Source organism: Syngnathus floridae, chromosome 2 (assembly GCF_059516105.1).
Source record: "Syngnathus floridae isolate MCC-2025c chromosome 2, RoL_Sflo_1.0, whole genome shotgun sequence".
Classification (NCBI taxonomy): domain Eukaryota; kingdom Metazoa; phylum Chordata; class Actinopteri; order Syngnathiformes; family Syngnathidae; genus Syngnathus; species Syngnathus floridae.
Window position 1 is genome coordinate 14,199,503 of NC_142414.1, and position 21,743 is coordinate 14,221,245.

The 21,743-nt window shown below is 42.1% G+C and overlaps 1 protein-coding gene across 1 annotated transcript; it reads right to left on the minus strand.

Annotated features, from left to right (window-relative positions):
- Window positions 1-109: 109 nt before the first annotated feature.
- On the minus strand, window positions 110-21,223 carry slc16a4 (solute carrier family 16 member 4). The gene is made up of 11 exons (XM_088369386.1): window positions 21,030-21,223; window positions 20,741-20,895; window positions 19,409-19,494; window positions 11,614-11,737; window positions 11,346-11,478; window positions 9,535-9,678; window positions 9,203-9,364; window positions 8,069-8,692; window positions 3,355-3,566; window positions 3,153-3,246; window positions 110-2,470 (listed from the first exon to the last, which is right to left on the minus strand). The coding sequence occupies exons 3-11, from the start codon at window positions 19,447-19,449 to the stop codon at window positions 2,259-2,261; spliced, it is 1,746 nt and encodes a 581-aa protein (XP_088225512.1). The 5' UTR covers window positions 19,450-19,494; window positions 20,741-20,895; window positions 21,030-21,223; the 3' UTR covers window positions 110-2,258.
- Between the last annotated feature and the right edge of the window lie 520 nt (window positions 21,224-21,743).

Consider the following 21,743-nt stretch of genomic DNA (forward strand, 5'->3'; position numbering starts at 1 on the left):
TAAACCATTCTTATTTCTTTGTGTCACGGGTTCAAATCCCGTAGGTGACTTTCTATTTATTTATTTATTTATTTATTTATTTTTTATGTTTGCTATTTTTTGCAAGACGTTTCGTTCAGTGTTTTTATTGAGAATTTGAACAGTTTTGCAATCAGGGAAATTCCAAGTCGCTGTGACCAATCTGCAGTCGCGAAACACAAAACTGCGCAACTCGCCTTACAATAACAGTCGTAACTCGAGACGGGGAGCAAGATAACATGGGAGCAACTTGACATGTGCGCATTTAAAAATGAAACAAGAAAAACCTTTGATTAGTTAAAAGCACAGTTTTCTACACTCTCAATCAGTTAGCCACAATAAAACACTCATCCGCAAAGCAAAAGAAAATGCTATCAACATAATAGGAAACAGGTAATAATAATCTCAAATCAAAAGCATCATAAAACGTTATACAAAACGTGGCTTGGCCCTTGAACGCAACTGGTGTGTGTGTGTGGGGGGGGGCTTTATGCATTGTGACTGCTGCAGTGATTGCAACATCTTGACAAACAAAAAGGTTTTAGGGCTCAGTGCAGCATTGTGCAAGTAACTTGAGGGGGAAGAACAAGTACTCATTGAGCTGACATTCTTGTAGTAGGAGCCCTCGTCTGCCACTAGATGGCAGTGTATCAACACCTATCTGCTTAGGACCGATATTAAGCCTCTCACATGACTTTGGCTGACATCACAGGAAGTAGTGCTGGAGCGTCCCCGCTAAGGCAAACAGTGGTGGAAAAGGAAAGTACAAAAACATAATCCCAAGATTTGCCATTAGATGACACCTCACCTCGCCTTCAGATAACTCATAATCATTGCGGGAATAAAGCTCAATAAAGTTGCGCCTGCTTGCATTGACCTACTGGAGCAAAATGTGTGTGTGCAAGGTAGGCCGAGTTGCAATAATGCTGCAAAATGGCGTCTTGGTAAGGATCAATACTTAATTTTGTCCAAAATACATCAGAACCTCATGTAACCTCATCAAATAAAAGCATAAAAACGACTGAATTAGTCAACCCTTGCCTATCCAGGCATTTTTATCTGCAGGAACATAAACTATCAGATGAAAAAGGCACCCTCGTATTTTTTATTTTTTTTTAGCTCTTTATCTGCCCTGCTTTAAAAAAAAAAAGGTTCTGACGTTCCAGGACACGGTACAGCTCCTGGACATGCTGAAAGGAGGTAGAGGTGACACTAAAGTAAATAATGAAGAACTACATCTTTTAATAGCGCTTAGGAAGACTTTATAAAATCTGTTTTTAGGCAAGACAGCCTGAACTTGTCTATTGTGAACTTGGAGAAGGCATTTTGACCATGTCTCTCAGGGACCTTTCTGGAGTATGGTGTTCCAAACCCTCTGATACGGACTGCTGGGTCCCTATATGACCAATATCAGAATTTGGTCCAGATTGCCAACAGTGATGGGGCGAGACCCACTGGGTTTCTGGGCTCCCTCAGAAGTAGCGTGAGAAGCTCATCCTGAAGGGACTCCTAGTCAAGCTCCTCCACATTGAGATATGCTCGATGAGGTGGCTTGGGCATCAATTTAAGATGCCTCAGTGGTGAGACATTATGAGAACATCCCACCTGGAAGACCCGGAACCCCCGGAGAGCCTGTGTAACTTCTTGGGATCCCCCTAGAATAGCTGGATGAAGTGGCCAGGGAGAGAGGAAGCTAAAAAAAAGGCTCAAACTTAGGCAGGAAAAACAAAAAGGCTCAAACCAGCTCTTTTTAACACCCAACATTACAATATCCGCATCCCACAGCCCCCAGTCCTTTGCATAGCCTGCTTAGCCTCTACTTCTGAGTAATGAGACACATGTTGGTGTATGTAAAACCTATGTATACACCATTGCAGCCTTGAGCCCATTGTGTTTGTCCACGTTGTGCTAAGTCATGGAGCTTGTTCCAATTTGGCCCCAAGGTGCTTCATTGCGAGCGTAACGGCTTTTTAAAAGGCATGTGCTTGTGCTGAAAAGCAGTGAAGTTTTTTTGCATAGCTTATTTTCAACAAGGCAAGAGTTGGCTATATTGTGCATTGCTACTCTCCAAAATGTGCTGGATGCCATGTGCCTCTGATACAAACAGGATTATATGTATATATAATATACTGTATTACACTTTTGGCTTTTCGACATTCTGTCTACCAGTTTCATGCATCCTTGGGTGATGCTTGAAGGCGAGAAGGGCGACGCGACGTCGCGACCATGCTGGTTGGCTCTTACACGACGCCATTGTGCGGGCGGTCTGGGGCAAAGCAGCCGTTGGTCCTGCAGCCGCTCTGCGCCGTCTTGGTCTGGCGCGATTTGTTCTGCCGGGCTTTCCAGCGTTGGGCCAGCGGCTCCATGAAGAGCGACAGGGACGAGAGAAGGTAGCAGAGCCCCGCCAGGTAGAAAGAGCAGTCGTAGGTTTGCGTGTAGTCGTACAGGAAACCTGTCCGCAAAACGAAAATAAATATTAGTTTTTCATCAGCATTCATCAGTTTAAACTTGTTTAAACCAGTAAAGCATACATCCATTGAGCATAAAGTTTGCCCAACCTAACGCTCAAGAGACAATTCAACAGCGCGGTTGGCCGTGTGCAAAGAAGAATCTGCTTCAGGCTTGCCTGTCAACTGGTAGGGTCGTTTTCCCGACGAGATGTGCGCTATTTATGAACTGCCCCCGAAGTTGTGTTTCAACCCTGAAATACTCCAGCTGGCCTGACTAGCCAGGCTGACACTACATATTTCCAGGTGGCTGTGTGTGTGTGTGGGGGGGGGGGGGGGGGGGGTATCACTGTACAACTTGTATAAGAGTAGAAATGTTCCTGTCCCTGCAAAATTACCCAATATACAACTATTACATAATGTTAACAGCAGGCAACAAAAGTGAGTGAACCCCCTAAGTGAAAAAGTCCAAGTCGGTTAGTAGTCAAGATTTTATTAGACCTAAGCCTATCGGGTTGCATGACAATTGGAAGGGAAACTAATTGGGTTCAATTTGGACATTTTTGGACATTTTCACTGAGGGTTACACTCACTTGTGTTGCCGGTAGTTTTGTGTTGCTGTTTGCAGATTTTTTTTTTTTCAGGGTGAAAGAATGGACTGGTCGCCAGCCAATGGGAATGACTTACCTGCCAAAGGAGGACCCGTGAGGCAGCCCAGCCCCACAAAGAACATGGAGAAGCCCATGGAGTTGTTAAGTTTATCTGCCCCCACCAAATCCACCTGCAGGGAAGGAAAAGCAAAACAGAAATGTGACATCACCTTAGGGAGCAGCAATTTGGGTTAGACTTTTTCTGCAATATAACAATGTTTAAAAAGTTGCTGTCTCACCAGAACAGGTAGCAGCAGAGCCATGTAGCCACCACAGAAGATGGCAAAGAAAATGGCGTAGACCATGAGCAGGATGTAGGAGGTGGCCAATGGGGAAAGCAGGTTAACCAGGCCACAGAGGATCAGGTAAGCCTTGTGGTAGTGATACTTGTGGAACAGGTTCCGGTCGGTCACCCAGCCCGAGGCCAGCTGGGCGATGGTCTCTGTGATGCCTTGCGCAAGACAGAAAGCAACGTATGACTACACAAACGTCACGTATCCACGCTGTCTGTTCAAGATTCAAGCGATATGCTGTACAACTTTTTGACTCTGTGCGAAGAAAATCTTAAAATATAAATAATATGTATAAAAAAATAAAACACAAATATTGTATCGGCATAACAATACAAAATAGATACATTGAAATGCAATGAAAATCCATATGTATATACGTTTGTGTGGGATGTTGTGAAACTTTAACGGAATGTTTAAAACACATGGAATAGGCTACATGTGCATTGTATGTTCAAATGTTCCTGCAGCAGATATAAGAAACTCTGTTCAAATACTGGTATTTTTTAAAGTGTAAATTTGATGTATTATTATTATTATCATCATCAGATATGATAAAGCAGACTCGCTAAACTAGGTTGACAGCAGGATGTCTGTGATTGACCTTGATATACAACACAGGAAGGACTGCCCCAGTAAACCGACCCCCCCTTCCTCCGTGTTGATTTATTTTTAATATTAATATTGGAAACATCCCATTTATAAACAAACAGTGATGTCATTGCCGCTCTTTATCCGACCATCACTGGGAGCCACTGGCCACGTGCTAGCGTCGAGAGTGATCAAGTGGCATTTGATGACTCAGCAGATATGCAGCCGCAGTGCACAAGCTGCAGGCTGTGGTATCGGGCTGTTGCGGGGATAGCTTCAAGCTCAATGGATCAATGAAGGCGACACAGCAGCTGCATCGGAGAGACAGAATAACAATTGCAAAGGCCAGTGCTGTGCAGTTTGGTGCTCAAAAGCCAAGTTTCATTGTGACAACGACAGATGGGCCGGCCACAATGAATTTTTAAAAATGAATTAATAGAGATGGATTGTTTGTCGAAATGTGCCCTGACATAACCAGTTCGTTGTTTGTCTTGGATCGTGGTGCAGCTCGGTTCATGCTTTTAAGGTGTAAAAACAGCGATATAAAAGGCTGTTCTTACATAACGGACGTCTGCAGCGAGGTCACCGAGGATTGGCGAGGCAGCTGTGTCATGTTTACATGTTTGCACGTTGCCGTGTCCCGACCCGAGATGCTGTTGCGGAGCATCTCTCGCTTGCGCGCGCATGCTTGTTTGTGTGCTTTGGCCGCAACGGGTTGGCGCACACCTGCAGCTCTTCCTCTTCAAACTGGGATGAAATATACTCGAGCGGCAGTTGAAACTAATCGTAATGGTGACAGGTAGAAGGCATGTGCGTGGAACTCTGGGAACAATGGGAGAGTTGGCGGAGGTTCACGTCACGGTGAAAATTTAAAAGTATGGTGTGAGGAAACAAAAGGTTACAATGTGATGCAAGGTGAAGCATGAAAAAGTTAGAGCGGGGGTCCTGCCAGTTTTATAGGTTTTTAAATTTCAATCAAGTTTTGTACTTCATCAAGTACAACTTGAACACTGAAGGAACATGTCACTGCTTGTCTCATCTCACTTTGCAGCGTTTGATGCAGTTGATCATGAAATACTGGAGCAAGCTAGAAACCTGGGTCGAACTAAATGGAACAGTCCTAAAATGGTTCCCAGGCAGTGTTCGCGGCATCCCATCAATGCTGATTAAATATTGTTTCAACCCAGTCGGGCTCTGACGTCTGCAGGCTCTGGTCAATTAGTGGAGGCCAGTTTTCAAAGCAAATGCAGCAGCATTCAGCTTTTATGCTGCACGCGAATCGAATAAGCTGCCAATAGAAGTGAAGTCAAAAGTGTAAATGCTTTTAAATCCAGGTTAAAAAAAGAATGTCTCCATACCTTTGATTGAAAAGCAAGTAAGCTACTTTTGTTTTCTTTACTTTGAATATCTTTAGCTGTTTAGTTTGTAAATGCTACTAAGTGTATGAAATGTGTGTCACGTCAATGAAGTTTCCTTGTCTTGCCTGTGAAGTGGAGTGTTAAAAGGTTAAAGCGGAAGCCACCAAAAAGCTTTAAGATTCGGGTGCGTTCCATTAAAACATGCTAAAGATTGATGGCAAGATATCAAAAGGTTAATGTTAGGGTGCGAGGCATCAGAAGGTGTGCTTCCCGTCGCTCCCCTCCCTTCCCTGATGGACATGCAGTCACGAGATGAAAGCCGGAGATAATAGGGGCCGCTGTTGGTTTTTCCCAGCTTGGCCCAGGCACTTGGCTGCATCCTCGGCTCCGCCGGCCAGCCTCCTTTGTGTATGCTGCCGCCTCAGTGCTTTTCAGCAAAGTGTCTGCCGCTTGGCCTCGCACGGAGCGAGGGAGCCCCGCTCGTTACCGGCAACTTTCCTCAGCCTGCCGTTGCTTAGCGACGAGCAGCTAGCTCAAAAGGGATTGAGGAACAGGCCGAACCGGACTTTCCTTCCATTGAGGCAATGGACCTCTATGACAACCGTCGGGGGGGAGAAAAGAGGGCCCAGCGGGATGCTGGGACGACGCTTTTGTGGCGCGGGTGGCACTCCGTCACTCTCATTACCAGCGCACATGAGCGCCAAACGTGACAGGACAAACGTGATGCAATCAAAATTTCGGGTGGTCGAGGGGAAGTCGCGCACTCCAGTGATTCTCAACCTCTGTGCCATGAGAATTTATCAGGTGTGCCGATTCAATTTCATATCACTGGTCTGAAAATTAATGTTCCTTGATTACAAATTCGGGCTTCATCTCAGATGACAGATGATGTCCTCCTTGCTTCTGTTACTAACCATAATGAAAATAAATAATATATGTGCATGCTACACGTGTGATTAATAATGACAAATTGTTGCCATGCACGAGTCCAGTTGACAAAAGACAATGGAATTAACTATTCCAAATATAACTGATAGTAATGGGAAGTGTTGGTTCGGACCAAACGGAAGTTGGAGGGAACCAATTGCGGTTGCAGTGCTACAGCAGCAGTAATGAGTTGCTGGTGCATGTCATGCGTTCAGTTTATTGATTTCCTGCCTGCAGCTTAAGAGAGTTATGACTTCATGTTTAAGTGCTTTGCTCAAAAAGTGTACATGAGTTTGCCTTGGGAAAAACACATGTAAGGATTTAAGTCAGTGATATGCGCCAGTACCTTATTTGACCTTTGTTTTGTTTTTTTCAAACAGAAATAAGTTAAAATGTAATTTTAGAATTCATTCTCATCTCATGCTATTGTTTATTAACCATTGACTTAATGATTGTTGAAGAAAACAAGAAAAAAAATCCAGCTTAATTGATCAATTTAGGGAGGTAAAGGATAAACGAATGCAACAAAACAAAATCGTGATAATGCAAATGGTCAACTCGGTGGATTCAATAAATGTTTATCGCTGCAGTGGCTCCTTGAGATACAAGTTGAATTTGCTCAGTGATCACACTCATAGCTTAAAATTATTTTGTTTGTTTGTTTGTTTTCATTTATTCGGTTTGGTTTGCGTGGATATTTTTGGTCAACTACAAGGACATTGTGTTCCTCCTTCTGGTGTACATGCTTTGGCCACCTGGGGGCAGTATAATAGAGGCATATGGCAATACTGTTCATGGAGCCAGTCTCAGCTCCCCAGGAAACAAAGTCATTCTTCACGGAGGATAAAGAATATACGCCTGTGATCATTGTTATATGAGCTGTCTACATGTGTTGCTCAGTCGTTTGTGTTCAGATATCTTTCGCTAACGAAGATAGAACACCGACACAGTTGCTATTAGTTAGCTCGTTTAGAGTGTTTTCAGAGTTTATGGACTTTATTAAGACTCCAGCTCAGCCACGATTCCAATGACGAAAAGCGCTATAGATGGATGGATGGATCCAATGAATCACTGCCAGATACAAACATGCTGTGGATGATCACGCATCTTCATTCAATAATTTACAAGCACGTTTAGGAGGCGCTCGTGGATGCGTGCAACTGGTCCCAATGCACATGTTGTTTTCACAATATAGTGTGAGCGTGAATCCACACACCCGCCATGGCCACTGGACCAAAGTTCACCTTTTATGTAAGCGCATTCGTTGCATAATACCGCAGCGTCTGAGCAGCTCACGAATAATTCATGGCCACCAAGTTGATGGAGGACTTGATGAAGCCACTCTTGCAACAGTCAGGAGCACCTCCTTCCAGCTCATAAATGTCACAATTATCACTTGCGTGGACATTTCAAATCGATACATATGTTTTCAATGCTGGTCATTCTTTTCTAATACTTCCATTGCGTTTTCTCTCATTGTGATTTAGTCACACATTTTGCTGTTTAAAATGTCTGACCAATTATTCTAAAATGAGAGCAAGATTTGTTTCCAACCACTTCCAGTTGAAGCTTACAGTAAAACTAGACGTAAAATCACTATAACTTTTCCTGATGAAATTCTGCTAGCGTAATGCTAACACACAATGGGAAATGCCATAGAGGGGCTAATGAACACTTACACAAAAGAATCTGATTTCACCAAACTTACTAACTTATGCATCAAGACCTGCAGTTTGAATCTGGCTTCAGTGTGCGGTGAAGAAGAGTATGTTCAGTGTGGGCCTTACCTGCCACAGAGATGATGAAAGAAGCATCCATGGGGTCAATGCCCAGGGTTCTGGCTCGGGCAGACAGGTGGAAGTAGGGGATGAAGTAAGCCAGCTGGCTGAAGACTAAAGACCAAGTATAGATGCAAAAGAACGGGTCCTTGAGCAATGAAAAATCTAGTACTTTGGTTTTCGGGGGGCTCTCCTCGCTTGGCGTGTCGGCGTGGACGGCGGGAACCCCAACTGACGTGGACCCATTCGAGGTGCCGTTGAGCTCCACGGAGCCATCGGCAGTGGGCTTACACAGACCCACGTCTTGATGGGTCTCGTGGCCATTGAGAACCAGTCTGTTTAGTTCAGGGTTCTCCAACTGCTCCTTGGTTTCCTGAGTGCAAACCAGCTCCTCAAGAGGAGAAAGAGGAGGGGATGGAAGTGAGTCTGATTTGGAGATGCCGTTGGATAAATGTGAGGAGCCATTCAGGCAGCTTTTGGCGTTGTCCTTCTCAGAGGAGCTCTTGAGGGACACGGCTGGACTCTTCTGGACGGGGGAAGCGCAGCTCGATGCCGGTTTCACTTGAATGGGCCGCAGGAGCATCCCGGTGGCCACCATGTTGAGCATCAGACCCCCGAGGATCAACAATGCGCCTGCCAGGGAGACGCAGAAGAGCCAAAGTGGCATGTCACATGTAGTATACATTTGTAAAATATCGTATCAATTTATTTCCAACGGTCTCTTGTCTTCATTCAATATCATGTGTCTAGGCAGCAGAGCTTAAAGTTGTTTGTGTGTTATAATTATATTTTGGGCGCCAATTAGATTTCAGCTTCTACTATGTGTTGCTATAGCAACGTAAACTCCCCAAGGCCTTCAGGTGCAGGACTGCAGGCCCTGTACAGCTAAAAGAATGAAGTTTTGTTTTTTGTTTTTTGCAAATCTGAACCAAATTTCATATTGAGTATATGAGAGCGTATTAGAATTCATCCGGGGGGGTCAGCACCTTCCCATGCTCTGGTTCAGAGAAACACGTGTGGCATGAGGCCGGGAGTGGCCGAAAATTCAAAGATCTACATCCGAAAGGCGTGGCCCACCACTGAAAAAAAATATGTGAATGTCCGTATTTGTTTATTTATAGTGATGCATTTGCCCCAACCTACCTTGCCAAGCATACTGGTCCAGAAGCAGCTGAGTGAACGGAGCCAAGGCAAATGTCAAACCCATCCCAGAGCGTCCAATGGCATAGGCCGTTGCCAACTTCTTTCGAAAGTAGAGTGCCGTGACCACGGAGAAGGATTGGTACAGAAGTGCAAAACCCATTCCTGCATGGAGGAAAGTCAACCCAAAACATTTTTTTGTAATATGTTCTGTGCAGCCAAAGTAGTCAAAATAGAAACAAAAGAAAATAAACAAATGCTAATTATGTTGAATTTTTAAGAAGGGGGGTCCTGGAGTCATCACATGGAACCACAAGAGGACATTTCCTGCTCACCTACGATGACTCCCATGCTGATGTAGAGGAACACCACGCTGTTGGCGAAAATACTGATGAGGAAGCCCCCACTGACCAGCACGGCCCCGGTGATGGACGTCACCCTGGTTCCTACCTTGGCACAGGCCACCGAGGCGATGGGTGCTGATGGGTGACAGAAAAGGGAGGACACGTGAAGAGACAGGCACACCCGCAAAACATTTGAGGATTTTGTAACTATATTTTCATCTTTTCAAATGTCATGAGCTTTCATCTGTTGAGATGGTTAGCTATGTGGTGTGTTCTATCTGTACGCCTTTTTATGTGACAGAACAGTTTTCAGCACAGGGAAGATTGATACAACTAATGGAAACAAAATATGGAATTGCCACTCCGAGAGGATGTTCATTCAGTTGTTTTCGTACAAGTCAGATCTCAGACACGACTCAAAACTAAAGTAATCTCAAATGGCAACGTTCTGGCTTTAAAAAACACGAAAGGAAATCAAGAAAAAATGCATTAGTCAGTAACGGTTAAATTTTTACAACAAGTAAAATGGGATCACAATTCTGAGAAGAAAAAAAAAATCACCCTGTAAATTTCCATTGCCAAAACTATCACCTGCATCAAATCAGATCTCCTCATTAGTGTTCAGTTCAACAGCAGGAATCAAACCTAAGAGCCGTTGCACCAAGTGGACTGAGATGAATCATGGCTCCAGCACAAATTGAAACAAAGGAAAGGAATTGTAGGTTGTCTAGTGGGCTGTCTAAAATCTGTACAAAATACAAACAGCATGAGAAGGATGTTAAAGGCAAGCACAGCGGTACAGCAGGGGTGTTAATGAAAGCATCAAAACAGGAAAACAGAAAGCAATACATCTTGAAAACTGAAAATGCAGTGCAAAACAAATGGGAGGAAAGTGGAGTCAGCATCTGTGACCAAACTGTAAAACAGCTTATGGAAAAGCTCAACAAAAGCCATCGTTAAGACTTAAGCAGGAATAAACAAGGCTACATCGGGAAAGCCATCAGTACAGATGAATCACTAAACTGCATCAGACAAGGTGATGATGAGGCTGGAATTTTTGTCCGCTGCCGTTCCAATAAGATTCATGAAGACCAATGAAGAAAATGTGCTGACGTTACATTTTCAATAAAGGCACAAGTTGACATTCTGGACATTTTTCTCTCGTCTATCAACTCAAAGGACGTTTGGGGATAATGAAATAGATTTTCAAGATAATAATGCCTCTAGTCATAGAGCAGAAACTGTGATAACATTCCTTGAAGGAGGGCACGTAAGGTCAATTCCGCAAATAATCCGGATCTCAATTCGATTGAAAATCTTTGGTGGAAATTCAAGAAAATGGTCCGTGAAGATGCTCCAACCTCTAAAGATGATGTGGCAATCAAAGAAAGGACTGTTTATTGCTCATTAAGTCCATAACATTTTTTTTTTTTGCTCCTCAGAATTGAGTGAGTCCAGATGTTTTTCCTTCTGCTTGGTCCAAAGAAGTACTGAGTACCACATTTAAGTTCTTGATTTCTTTTAGTGTTTCTCAAAGCCATAAAGTTTCCATTTGAAACTACCGTTGTCATGTCTCTGGTCTGATCTTTTTTGACAAATTCAAACAATTGAATGAACATCATTCGAGATGAGTGATTCTATCATTTTTGACACTTAAATGGGTATTTACTATAAACGCAGACAGACAGGTTGAGTTTTGAGAAGATAGAGATGGAGAGAAAAGACAGAACTGAGGAAAAATGAACAAGACTGGAGCAACACCCTGTGAGAAAGCGACACAGGAAAAGATGGTGTTGTCAAACCTCCAGAGAGACGCAAACTGGACATGATGGAACCGATCCAGCTGATGCTTTCTGCTGAGCCCCCAAACTCATCTTGGAATGCCAAAAAGAAGATCCCGAAGGTCTTCAGCGTTCCCATCACGAGGACGTTAACCTAAAAAAAAAACAAGATCACAGTCTGGTGCTGGACTGGATCAAGTTTTTTTTCAACGCATTCCACGATTCCATGTTGCACCAATGTTTAGTTTCCAGATATAAAAGCAGTAAGCATGATTTGTCTCTACGTTACCAGGAAACAATGCAGCACCACCATCCAGCCCCAGCCGCCATCTGGTGGCTCCTCATACTGGATCTCATTATCCTTGTCCTTCTTTGTGGAGATATCGTCCTTCCTGAAGAGCTTCATGGCTGCACTGTAAATCCGAGTAAACAAAACAATCAATATGAGCTGTGTAAAATGAACGATAGGTGTGCAGCTAAGTTCACACCTTTGGAAAATTGATGCTTGATGTAGCTTTAGTTCGACTTATATATTTTGACAGATGATGATGATGACGAACGTGTGCATCCATGCATATGTGATACAAGGTCCAAAATAGCAAAAAGCAACTTGTGATGAGCAAACGTGGTCAAAAACTGTCAGTTCTCCCGAGTCATCATCCTTAAAGTTCACTGAATGCATTTTTTCCTGCTAAGGAGAGGCATAAAGTCCAAAGTTGCAAATCAATAATACCTGCCGTGGGATCTCTCACACAACCGATAAAGCGCCCGCAGCCGCCTCCAGAGGAATTCTGCAGATCAGCAGCAGATGATCCCAGCAACTTGTTAATGGGTAAGCTATACATAAAGTCAATGCTGTTGACAGCGAGTCAGACATTTGCTCCAAATCCAAAGATCGCGGCGCCTATACATTACAGCCGCCACGTAGGATGGGCTAGACGGCAAGAATGAACAACCAGGTCTGCGCAACAGACGATCTGGCGTCACAGCATCGTCTTCCCCACAATAAACGTCCCACGTGGACTGCCTGCTGGCTTTTTTTGCCTTGTTTTGCAGCTTGCAGAGTCCCACCCATTATGCCATAGGCCTGTCTTACTTACTCCCCACATCTGCCTTTCATCAGCCCTGTCCTTTAGCAGTTGCTTTTAGCCATATTGCGCAACAATAAAAAAACACATAACCCAAAAAAAAAAAAAAAAAAAAAAAAAACAGGCCCTCAATTATGCAGCTTTTACTTGACGGTTATGGCACGTTGCCGCCTCAGTGAGGGATTTTTCTCTTAACACGTTTGACGTGTAACACAATAGTGCTGGAAGCCACAATGAGCTGCGATGGTGCGAGCGAAAACCTCACAATGACCTTGGGATTGCATCTTTCACTCTGCAAAGACGTGTAACTAGAGTATCCCCTCGTACTGTAATATGAAACAGGATTTCAACAAGAAATTCCTGCTCCTCAGATCCACTCTGCTGCTCTCAAGACTGCTAAATAATACAGATGATAAACTTAAGTCACCCCCGTAAAAAAAAAAATCACATTTTTTTGTCTTCTTTGTTAATACGTTACGTTAATACGTGACGGTAATACGTTAGTAGAATGACGTGAAAAAAAATCAACCCTTTCTGAACACTTTGCCAGAGGAAAAACAAATGACAAGGTGTCAATCATGCATGTGCATTACCAGGCACACGCATGGTGAACCCCCCCAAAGCAGTTAGATTGGACTCCAGGAGCTTTTGCTTGAACTGTGGCGGAATATTCATCCCAGTCATCTCTCATTTGTCAGCAAGTAGGCAACAGTTACACAGACAGAAGTGGAGAGAAGGGACCTGGAAAGTGGCATTAAATTTGCAACTTTTCTGCTTGACGGGTTATATTTATTTTATTTTATGTGCCGTTTTGGGGGGTAAATTTTAACTTAAAGAGACAATCGCCTGTAAGCAGGCACACTTGGGCTCGAAGGTGAAACGTTTGTTTTCATCAGTGTAAAAAAATGATTTAAATATTTATGTAATATGTTTAACATTGTGACATTTATTTGTCAAAAAATGAGTTGATTAATTATAACTGAACAAATTCTAAAAATGTTTTTGCATGGTTTACGTACGTTTTTCCACCTGTCATATTTGTCTGTTTTCAAAATCAAATGTAGCCCTTGAGCACAAACATTTCCCCAACCCTGATGTACTTTGTAAACTTATACATATATTTGAGTCTTGGGAATGAATGACTCCAAATTTCATTGATCTCAATGGACAAATGGTCAAAGATCAAGCAAATGGAAGTCCTGGACTGCATTGTGTTGGAACTTGAAGGCAGCACTGTATCTTGAGGCCTGAATCAATAAGTGACTTGTATAAGAAAGCAAGACGTCTTTAGGCAGCAAACTCAGAGCGGATTAAAAGAGGAATGAATTGGACCAGTGTACCGCCGGGGAAATATTTGCCTCCCATGTGCTTTTCATAAGTTGTTCGCCGAGCATGCCTGAGTGCATGTTTGGGAATGTGCCGAGGGTCTGCGGGATCGGGCAAAGGGGGTTTGCAATCGGCATCTCGCGGCGAGGGTTTAACAGCCTCGTGTTGTGGCACGTTTCCACTAGGACGTACAAAACGCTCACACGTCTCCTTTCGACACACCATTCCGCGATTGACAATCACTGGCCACAATATTAGGTACAAAAACCAACCACTTTGGCAACAAGACCCTTAACACTCATAAAAATCATCGTTACAGTATAGATGATCAAAGTACATGTTACTGTGGAAAATGTGGTGGGAACACAGTTCTCGGAACTGTTTCAAACTCCCCAGTAAATATCCTCCCCACTGTCCAATAAGAATGCGCATTTACATGAATTGGACTGTTGTTAATGTTTCAGGATTTCCCCAGCACCCTTCAAAGACCAGCTAGTGTCTGTTTCTGCAGGAGCCTGTCAAATTTGATGGAAATGCAAACACTTGTCAGAAATGTTTGTGCCTCTTGAAAACTGTTCAACACACATTTATGGGATGGATAGTTTCACACTTTCAAAATTGAAGGTATTAGCCCTACCACCATTTTCTTAGCCTTGATAACGCCATTCCATCTTGTGGTGAAAATGTGCTTTACTTTAATTCAAAAACACAAACTTTTCTTGAACATGACATGACCTCTAATGTTAGAGTAACAATTTGTCATCATTGACGTTGAAATGTTTTTCTCTTGTCTCACATTTTGCTGCAATGTAGCCTGTAACTAAGCTATTTTAGTCATGCGGTGTCTTAGTCTTGAAGTTATATGTCAGACTGCTAAAGTATCAGTTTGTAAGTATCGGAGCTTTTTTTTCCCCACAGTCCAAGTACAATATTGGCACCCCTAAACTTGTGAAGAACAGTTGCTGTCATCAATTTCATCAACAAAATAATTCAACTCAAATCAAATTTTTTCTGAGCCGAGCCACTAGTGGCTGGACCAATCACAAAAGCAACAATGTGTTTGGGGGCGGGACGTGGCTGCGACGAAAGCAAGAAGCGCTGAGACCGGGTGAAACAAACACCAGTGGACAAATGCATGGGTGCTGCAACTAATTCTGTTCTCACAGAGTTTCTTTTTGGAAGAGGTGCACCGAAGGGCGCTTTCACCCGGACACGAGGTCTGTGATTCTTTAATTTCTTGATTCGCATTTTCATTGCCGAAATTGGTCAAAATAAAAGTTTGGTAAGGCTGCACAAGTTGCCATATCGCCCAATCAGCTTGAAGTATTGTACTCAAATGTCCCTCCTTTCCTGAGCAGGTCACAGTGAAGCAGTCCCAGATTGAAACTGTGAAGAAGTCCTTTGAGTGATTTATGTATCAATCTGGCTCTTGCTCGGTTATGCTTGAAAAAGGTTTTAAAAAGTTCCCCTCCAAAGCACCAGCATTGCGAGCATGTGGACTGAAAAAGTAGTGCAAAGAATGCCTGTCTTATGTTATGATAAAAATCGTTTAACTTGTTAGTTTGTCATTCTTGTCTTATTAAAGGCCGGCCCATCGGTGTATGTCAATTAAATGTCATATTTCACATTTTGGAAATAACACCACTGCATAAATGAGCACATTGTCAATTTTGATGTACCTATTAAGATTGTGAAGCTGTAATTTGTGTCCACACAGGTGCTATTAAAAAAGCGTGGCAGGTTTGGACTAATTTAACCCAAACCACGGCTCACATTACAGGGTGACGCTCTCTCTCTGTTCTAGATATGATTTCCAAAAGCGGACGGTACCATTTCTTAAGCCAGGCGTCTCACCGGCCTGAAACGTTAACCCAAGCCTCAAATTGGAAGTGGACACACTGCCTCAGTATTAAACTTGCTCAGCTGTTTTCCTAACCCTTCTCATATGGTCCCAGCCATACTTTACCATAAAGTCATGACCTACTTTTTGGACTATTCAAATCTAGCAAGCATGTCTTGTTTTTAGACACAAATAAAGAGACTGTTCAAAAAGGGCATTTCAAAGGCCATTGTCAAACATCCTATTGGGTTTTGTTTTTTCTTACCGGCAATACTAAAGGGTCAATGTGATCCACTCCTTGTGTTTAAAAGAAAAAAAATTATATTCCTTGCATGTAGATGTTATGCTGACATAAATATTGGACAAGCTCCCACACATTGTTTTTAGCTGATTTAACTGCAAGCAATGAATATGCAAATTGAAAGCTTGCTGACAGGTTGGACTATGACAGGATGGACATTTTGGCAAATGTTAACATTTAATGTGCACATTTTGAACCTCCACAGACTGGGTACTGGTTAACAAAAATGTTTTGCATTTTCAAGAGACAGAGTGGACATGTTTAACTTGACAACGTCCAACCACACGTAAAAAAAGACAATTGTGTAAAATGTGTAAATACTCGGTCTGCATTGACAAAAGACAAAAACGCTGCTAGTAATGTCGGTGAAGACATTGTAAGATGTCTTTAAGTGGCAGCTACTCAAAAAATGACACTAATTTCAAGTGCAAAATGCTCAATATGATCATGAAAGTAGCAAATCCATAATCAAAATGATTTGATTCTAACAAATCCCTTTTTATATATAAATCATGTAATTTATTTTATTTCAATCAAGTGGTGTATGCATATGTACAATACATTATTTTTCTTAAAACGGTAAAAAATGAAGGAAACATATTTTAAGGAACGTATGTTTTAAGAGTAAAAGTTTTGTTATTCTGCAACATTTTCACGATGAATGAACGATATTGATGAGGACACCAAAGGCACTTTGAATCATTTTGACCACTATAGTCTCATACTGGTACAGATGTTAAATTCGGTTTTTGACACCCTGGAGGAAAGAAGAAAAAACTCCCATCGTTTCATTATAAGTTGAACTCTAACCCAAACTGTCTTTTTGCTTGAACCCATATACCCTGTCTCGCGTTAGCGTACACAAACCAATCTGTTTTTTGTTATTCCAGCTGTAAGCAGGGTTATGGCAAAGCAAACAATAATGGGCCGATTTGCATGGACCATTATGAGCTAAGAAAAAAGGCTCCAATCAAAATCTAGAAACAAAGAAACTAGATACAGTACTGGAATCTAACAGAAATTAATGGGATGGGATGTTCAATTTCATAAATCATATACTTTTTGGTGTATGCTTTTATGCTAGACATGTCCTCCCAATTTCACGTTAATTTCTGTTAGCTTCCAGTACTGTATCTAGTTTCACTAGACTACGAGACAACTACACAACAAAATGAGTTCCTGGGCTGTTTGGTCTGAAAGAGGCTATTGTGGGGAATATGATGCAACACTCCCTGCCTCCTGCTGCACTGGCGCAAACAGGTGGGCTCCACCCAAACGGCTAATATTGGTCTACATCGTAGTCCAAAAACACCATTGCAATGAAACGTGGGTCATCGTGGAGCCTCCAACTAGCGGGTGTCGAAAACGACATCAATCGAAACAACGCTGTTTGAAGCAAACTTAGCGATCAGGGCACACAAAAAGAACATTACTCGCTAAAATTAAACAGCACTCAAGCAGATGAGGCAAACAGTTGTTTTGTCTCATCTGTTTGTTTATGTTCCATTATTAGCCACGCTGCAAGATGACACTTTCTCCTCTCAGCACAATGTTGCATTTGCTGTCAAATGCTAAAATTGATACTAACCTCAATTTTGCGGTCAGCTTGCTCTGTCCAAACTAGTGCTAATTTGTTATAGGATAAATATATATTCCGTATATCTCCTGGAATTTTCTGATAAGAGTTTAAATGATACATTCCAAGTTTACTACAATATGACACGACACAAGTGCTGCACTGAAAAACGCTGACACACTGCTACTACACTACAGCAATACTGCAACTACTAGGATAAAGCAATAAATACCACACCGCTACCATCATGCTTGCTGAATGAAAAAAAACAAAATGAAAAATACATCTCAAATGCATCAGTGGGGAAGTCAGCGGCTTCAAAATATGACAATATTTCTTGTTCTGTTATAGATTAATGGGTCCCATTTTAATATCTTTTTCTGTATATAACCTGTGCAATAGGTGGAAACAAATAATGTTATAAAAACGCTTCATTTCACATATTTGCAACATTTTTCAAAGTAATAAATCTTGTTTATTGATGATATGTGAAACGTGCATTGCAAAAACTATTGATTGTACTGGGAAGCAATGGGTTTATGAATGCAAGACAAACAATATTTATTGTTATTCTTTCTGTTTCTGACACTGGGATCATTAAATGTACCCTGGGTGACCAAAGAAACTGCTGATCTGAGGCCAAATTTCAGCAACTAAAGGGCTTCTTCATTCAATTTCTTGTGCATTTGATTGGCCTCAAAGCTTCTGTAAATAGTCCCTGCGCCTTTCCAATCACTTTCACTCTGACTCACAATCATAAAAAAATCTATCAACAGCAGTGGGACAACAACAGGAAGTAGAAACCTGTTAAACTCTACTGCTACTGTCGTCCTTTCAGAATGAGTATGCTGGCGAAAATGAAGTCAAAGGTTGGGGACCGATGGCCTTGCTTAAGTGATTCGACATGTTTACTGACCAACCTCCAAATTCTGCCACTTTGAGAGGGTTCCAGAAAAGGAACTAAATCACTAAAACTTCAAAAAAAATCTTTCAACAAAGCAAACAAGAGTTCTTTAAAAAACATCAAGCTGAAACTCTATTTTACATTCATAAAACTATTTTTAGAGCAAAGGTGTCTAAGACTAAAAATAAAATTAAATCTAATGAAAACTCAACTAAAACGTAGCATTTTCTAAAACAAATATAAAGTAATAAAAGCTAACAAACCCGCTCTAAAAATCTAAAACTTGATTTTTTTATAATCAAGATGAAGTAAAATGAAGAATCCAAAGATAATCCTGGCACTTATCCGCTTGTTTGACAGCAACACATTAAGCTTGTTTCACACATGTAAGCACAGCAGCTACTGCAGATTGTATGCTATTTTTTTACCCGCTGCAAAAGAGCCGGTGTCATCAATTGATGCTTTTTTTGGGATTCTCTCAGGACTACAACTCAAAACAGAAAACACACTCCAATGTTGGCACTATACTCAACTAAAACACATTATGATACAACTACACACTACAAACAGTAGCAGCCAACAACATGACTACACTATGACTCAATTAAACTACACCGCAACACAACAATACTTCACACCAACGCGACTACACTCCATCACTACAATACAACTAAACATTACAGCATGAGAAACAGTTGTATTGTTTGACAAGGAGGAGGTTGAATTCCTCTCATCAGTCGCATTGTACCATTGCATCTTGTTGCATCCCTTTCCTCACTACTTTCCCACTCCAACACGTAAATAAAATCCAAATCTTACGTGATGTTACTCTTTCCATAGGAAGTTTTAATATTGTTGTTATTGCTCCCCATCTGTCTCTTTCCAGGCTGGTCAATAAATAAATATTTTGCCTGAAACCATAACACCTGAGGGAAAATGTCAAACCCCCTGCGGCACACCGAAACTGCTGCGGTATGAAAAGACATCACCAACTAAACAAACAGGACCGTTTTTCTTAAATGACAAAAAACACAACTATTTGGATTCACCTGTTTTGTTGGTTTGCTTTGGAACGAAGGTCACAAGTCATCGTCTCGGCGTAACATTCTCAGCTCGACCGCTTCAAACTTGACACCTGCAACAAGACGATGGAGCATTTTTGACGTAACCAGATATCCCACCGACGATGGTCAAAACATTGATGTTCGATTGGTGAGCGTTTATATAGTAAATCGCAACGGAGGCAGGTGCTATATCAAATCAAAGATTAAGTTCAGTAAAAGGAAAAACAGTTCAGATTTTTACATTCACAGTCAGTCAGCACAGACGGGAGGGCTGACTGATTTTGATTTCACTGGCAGACTGACAAATGCCAGAAGCAATGATGGAATAAGTGATTTTCATCCATCACCCAAACCGTCAATAACCCGAAAGCAAAGACAACCTTTGACAAATGACGTTTTGCTGCACAGGTTGGTGCGTTGGTAAAGAAGTGAGGAAATACCAATGAGGAGTAAACATTTTTGACTCATTCAAACTGTATCTGAGTTATTTATGACAGTCTGAACAGCTCAATCCCAATTTTTTTCAAATTCAACCTAGGTCACTCTGATATGTGGACCTAGATCAGATTTTTTTGTGATGTGGCCTCGGTCTGAATGGCCACGTCACATATTTCCGATGTTGACGTCATCCAAAGTCCAAAATGCGTTCTGTGCGGGGAGGAGGCTCCTGGGGAGCTGGGAAATCAAATCTGCAAAATCACTTTGAGTAATAGTATTGACTTTATTTAGGACTTAAGTGTATTCCCAGTTGAGGCATAACAACAATTTGACTCAAAACATGTTTAACACCAAAAAATCTTAATGGGTTAAATGTCCTTACTACGTGTGTCAAATAAACCAAAGAAAGTAGGTCAAATTGACCTTATGCATGTTTAACGCCAAAACATATATTAATGGGTCAATCTGACCCACTGCCAAAATATTTTAATGGTTGAATTTTACCCATTGCATGTTAAAAACAAAAATGTTAATGAGTCAGTTTTACTTGCTACATGTGTAAAAATTATAAAAACTAGTGGGGACAGAAAATGGATGGATGGATGGATGGATAGTACTATATACTATAAACATTGTTGGTGCGTTTGAGGGGGCTTTTGAAAGACATTTCAATGGAGAAAGTTGTTTTGAGGTAGACTTCGAGTGATTTCAGTGATGGCCTCGGCACAAAATAAATTCGTTAGGCACCACTTGCTGCACGTTTCTGCAGCCTTGCAGTGCATTGCAAAGCAGACATTAATGTGCTGAGGAATGGAGAGTCAAGGCTGAATTTGAGCGCTTTACACAAGCCTTATTGTCGCATGTTTAAGGGGGTCTTACTTCGTATAGTTGCTGCCAGTTGTTATCTCTGGAGCGCAGCCGGATTGCATGGCGGTGGCGTCGGTGCGGTGCCCCCTACTCACAGCCGTCCTCTTCCTCACAGCAGACGCAGAGTGACACTTAAACGGCGCGTGTCATCGTCATCTGCAGGCCACCTGTGAGGAGAACCAACGTGGGTGAGAAAGGGGAGAGGGACACACTTCTAAAGCCATAAATAACTTATTTTTAGCAATGCCAGACCAGGACCACTTGATTGCTGCGTAAACTTTGAGAGAAAGGTTGCCCAAACCTGCAAGGCGCGTCATTGGAGGCTCTTCTTCTCCTTCAGCCATAACTTTGCATTTAGGAGAGGGGGTGGGGGGGCGTGGGGAGGAAGGGTTGGGGGCTCCGACTCTGCCCGGAATCTTGCTTGCACCTCTACACGCGGCGGCTGCGTCCCTTCTGCATCCTCTCACCCTCTGTTCCAAGGCGTCTGAGAGCTCGCAAGTCAACCAGAGGGGATAGGAGGAGGGCGGGGGCGCTTTAGCTGCGCCGGGTCACGTGATGGAGATGCCAAGACATCAGAATGGGGCTTATCGTCGCATTTTAAACCAGAAAACTGTCCATAATTATTATTAATACCATTGGGGTTCGTGGGGAAAGAAAGAAATAAAATACACTTAGTAGTACAGTCATTTGTATTTAGTACAAAATGATTTTGGGTGGTGTCTGACCTCAACTGCATAGACCTTGAGACCACCGACAGGTTGCTCGGGGAATAGCAAGCGGCCAACAGAAGGACGGTGCCAAAGCACCATTTTTAAAAAAAAATAAAATGCACAATAATTTCATCCCCCAAAAAAAGAGAAGCACTGGCCTAAAGCCTCTTTGAAAGGATTGTTCATTTTCTGACAAACTGGTTCTTGCAGGACATTGAGTTAAACGCTTCCAAACAGTCGTATGTGAAAATCTCAAATTACTTAATATATGTATATACACATACACACACAAAAGATATTCACAA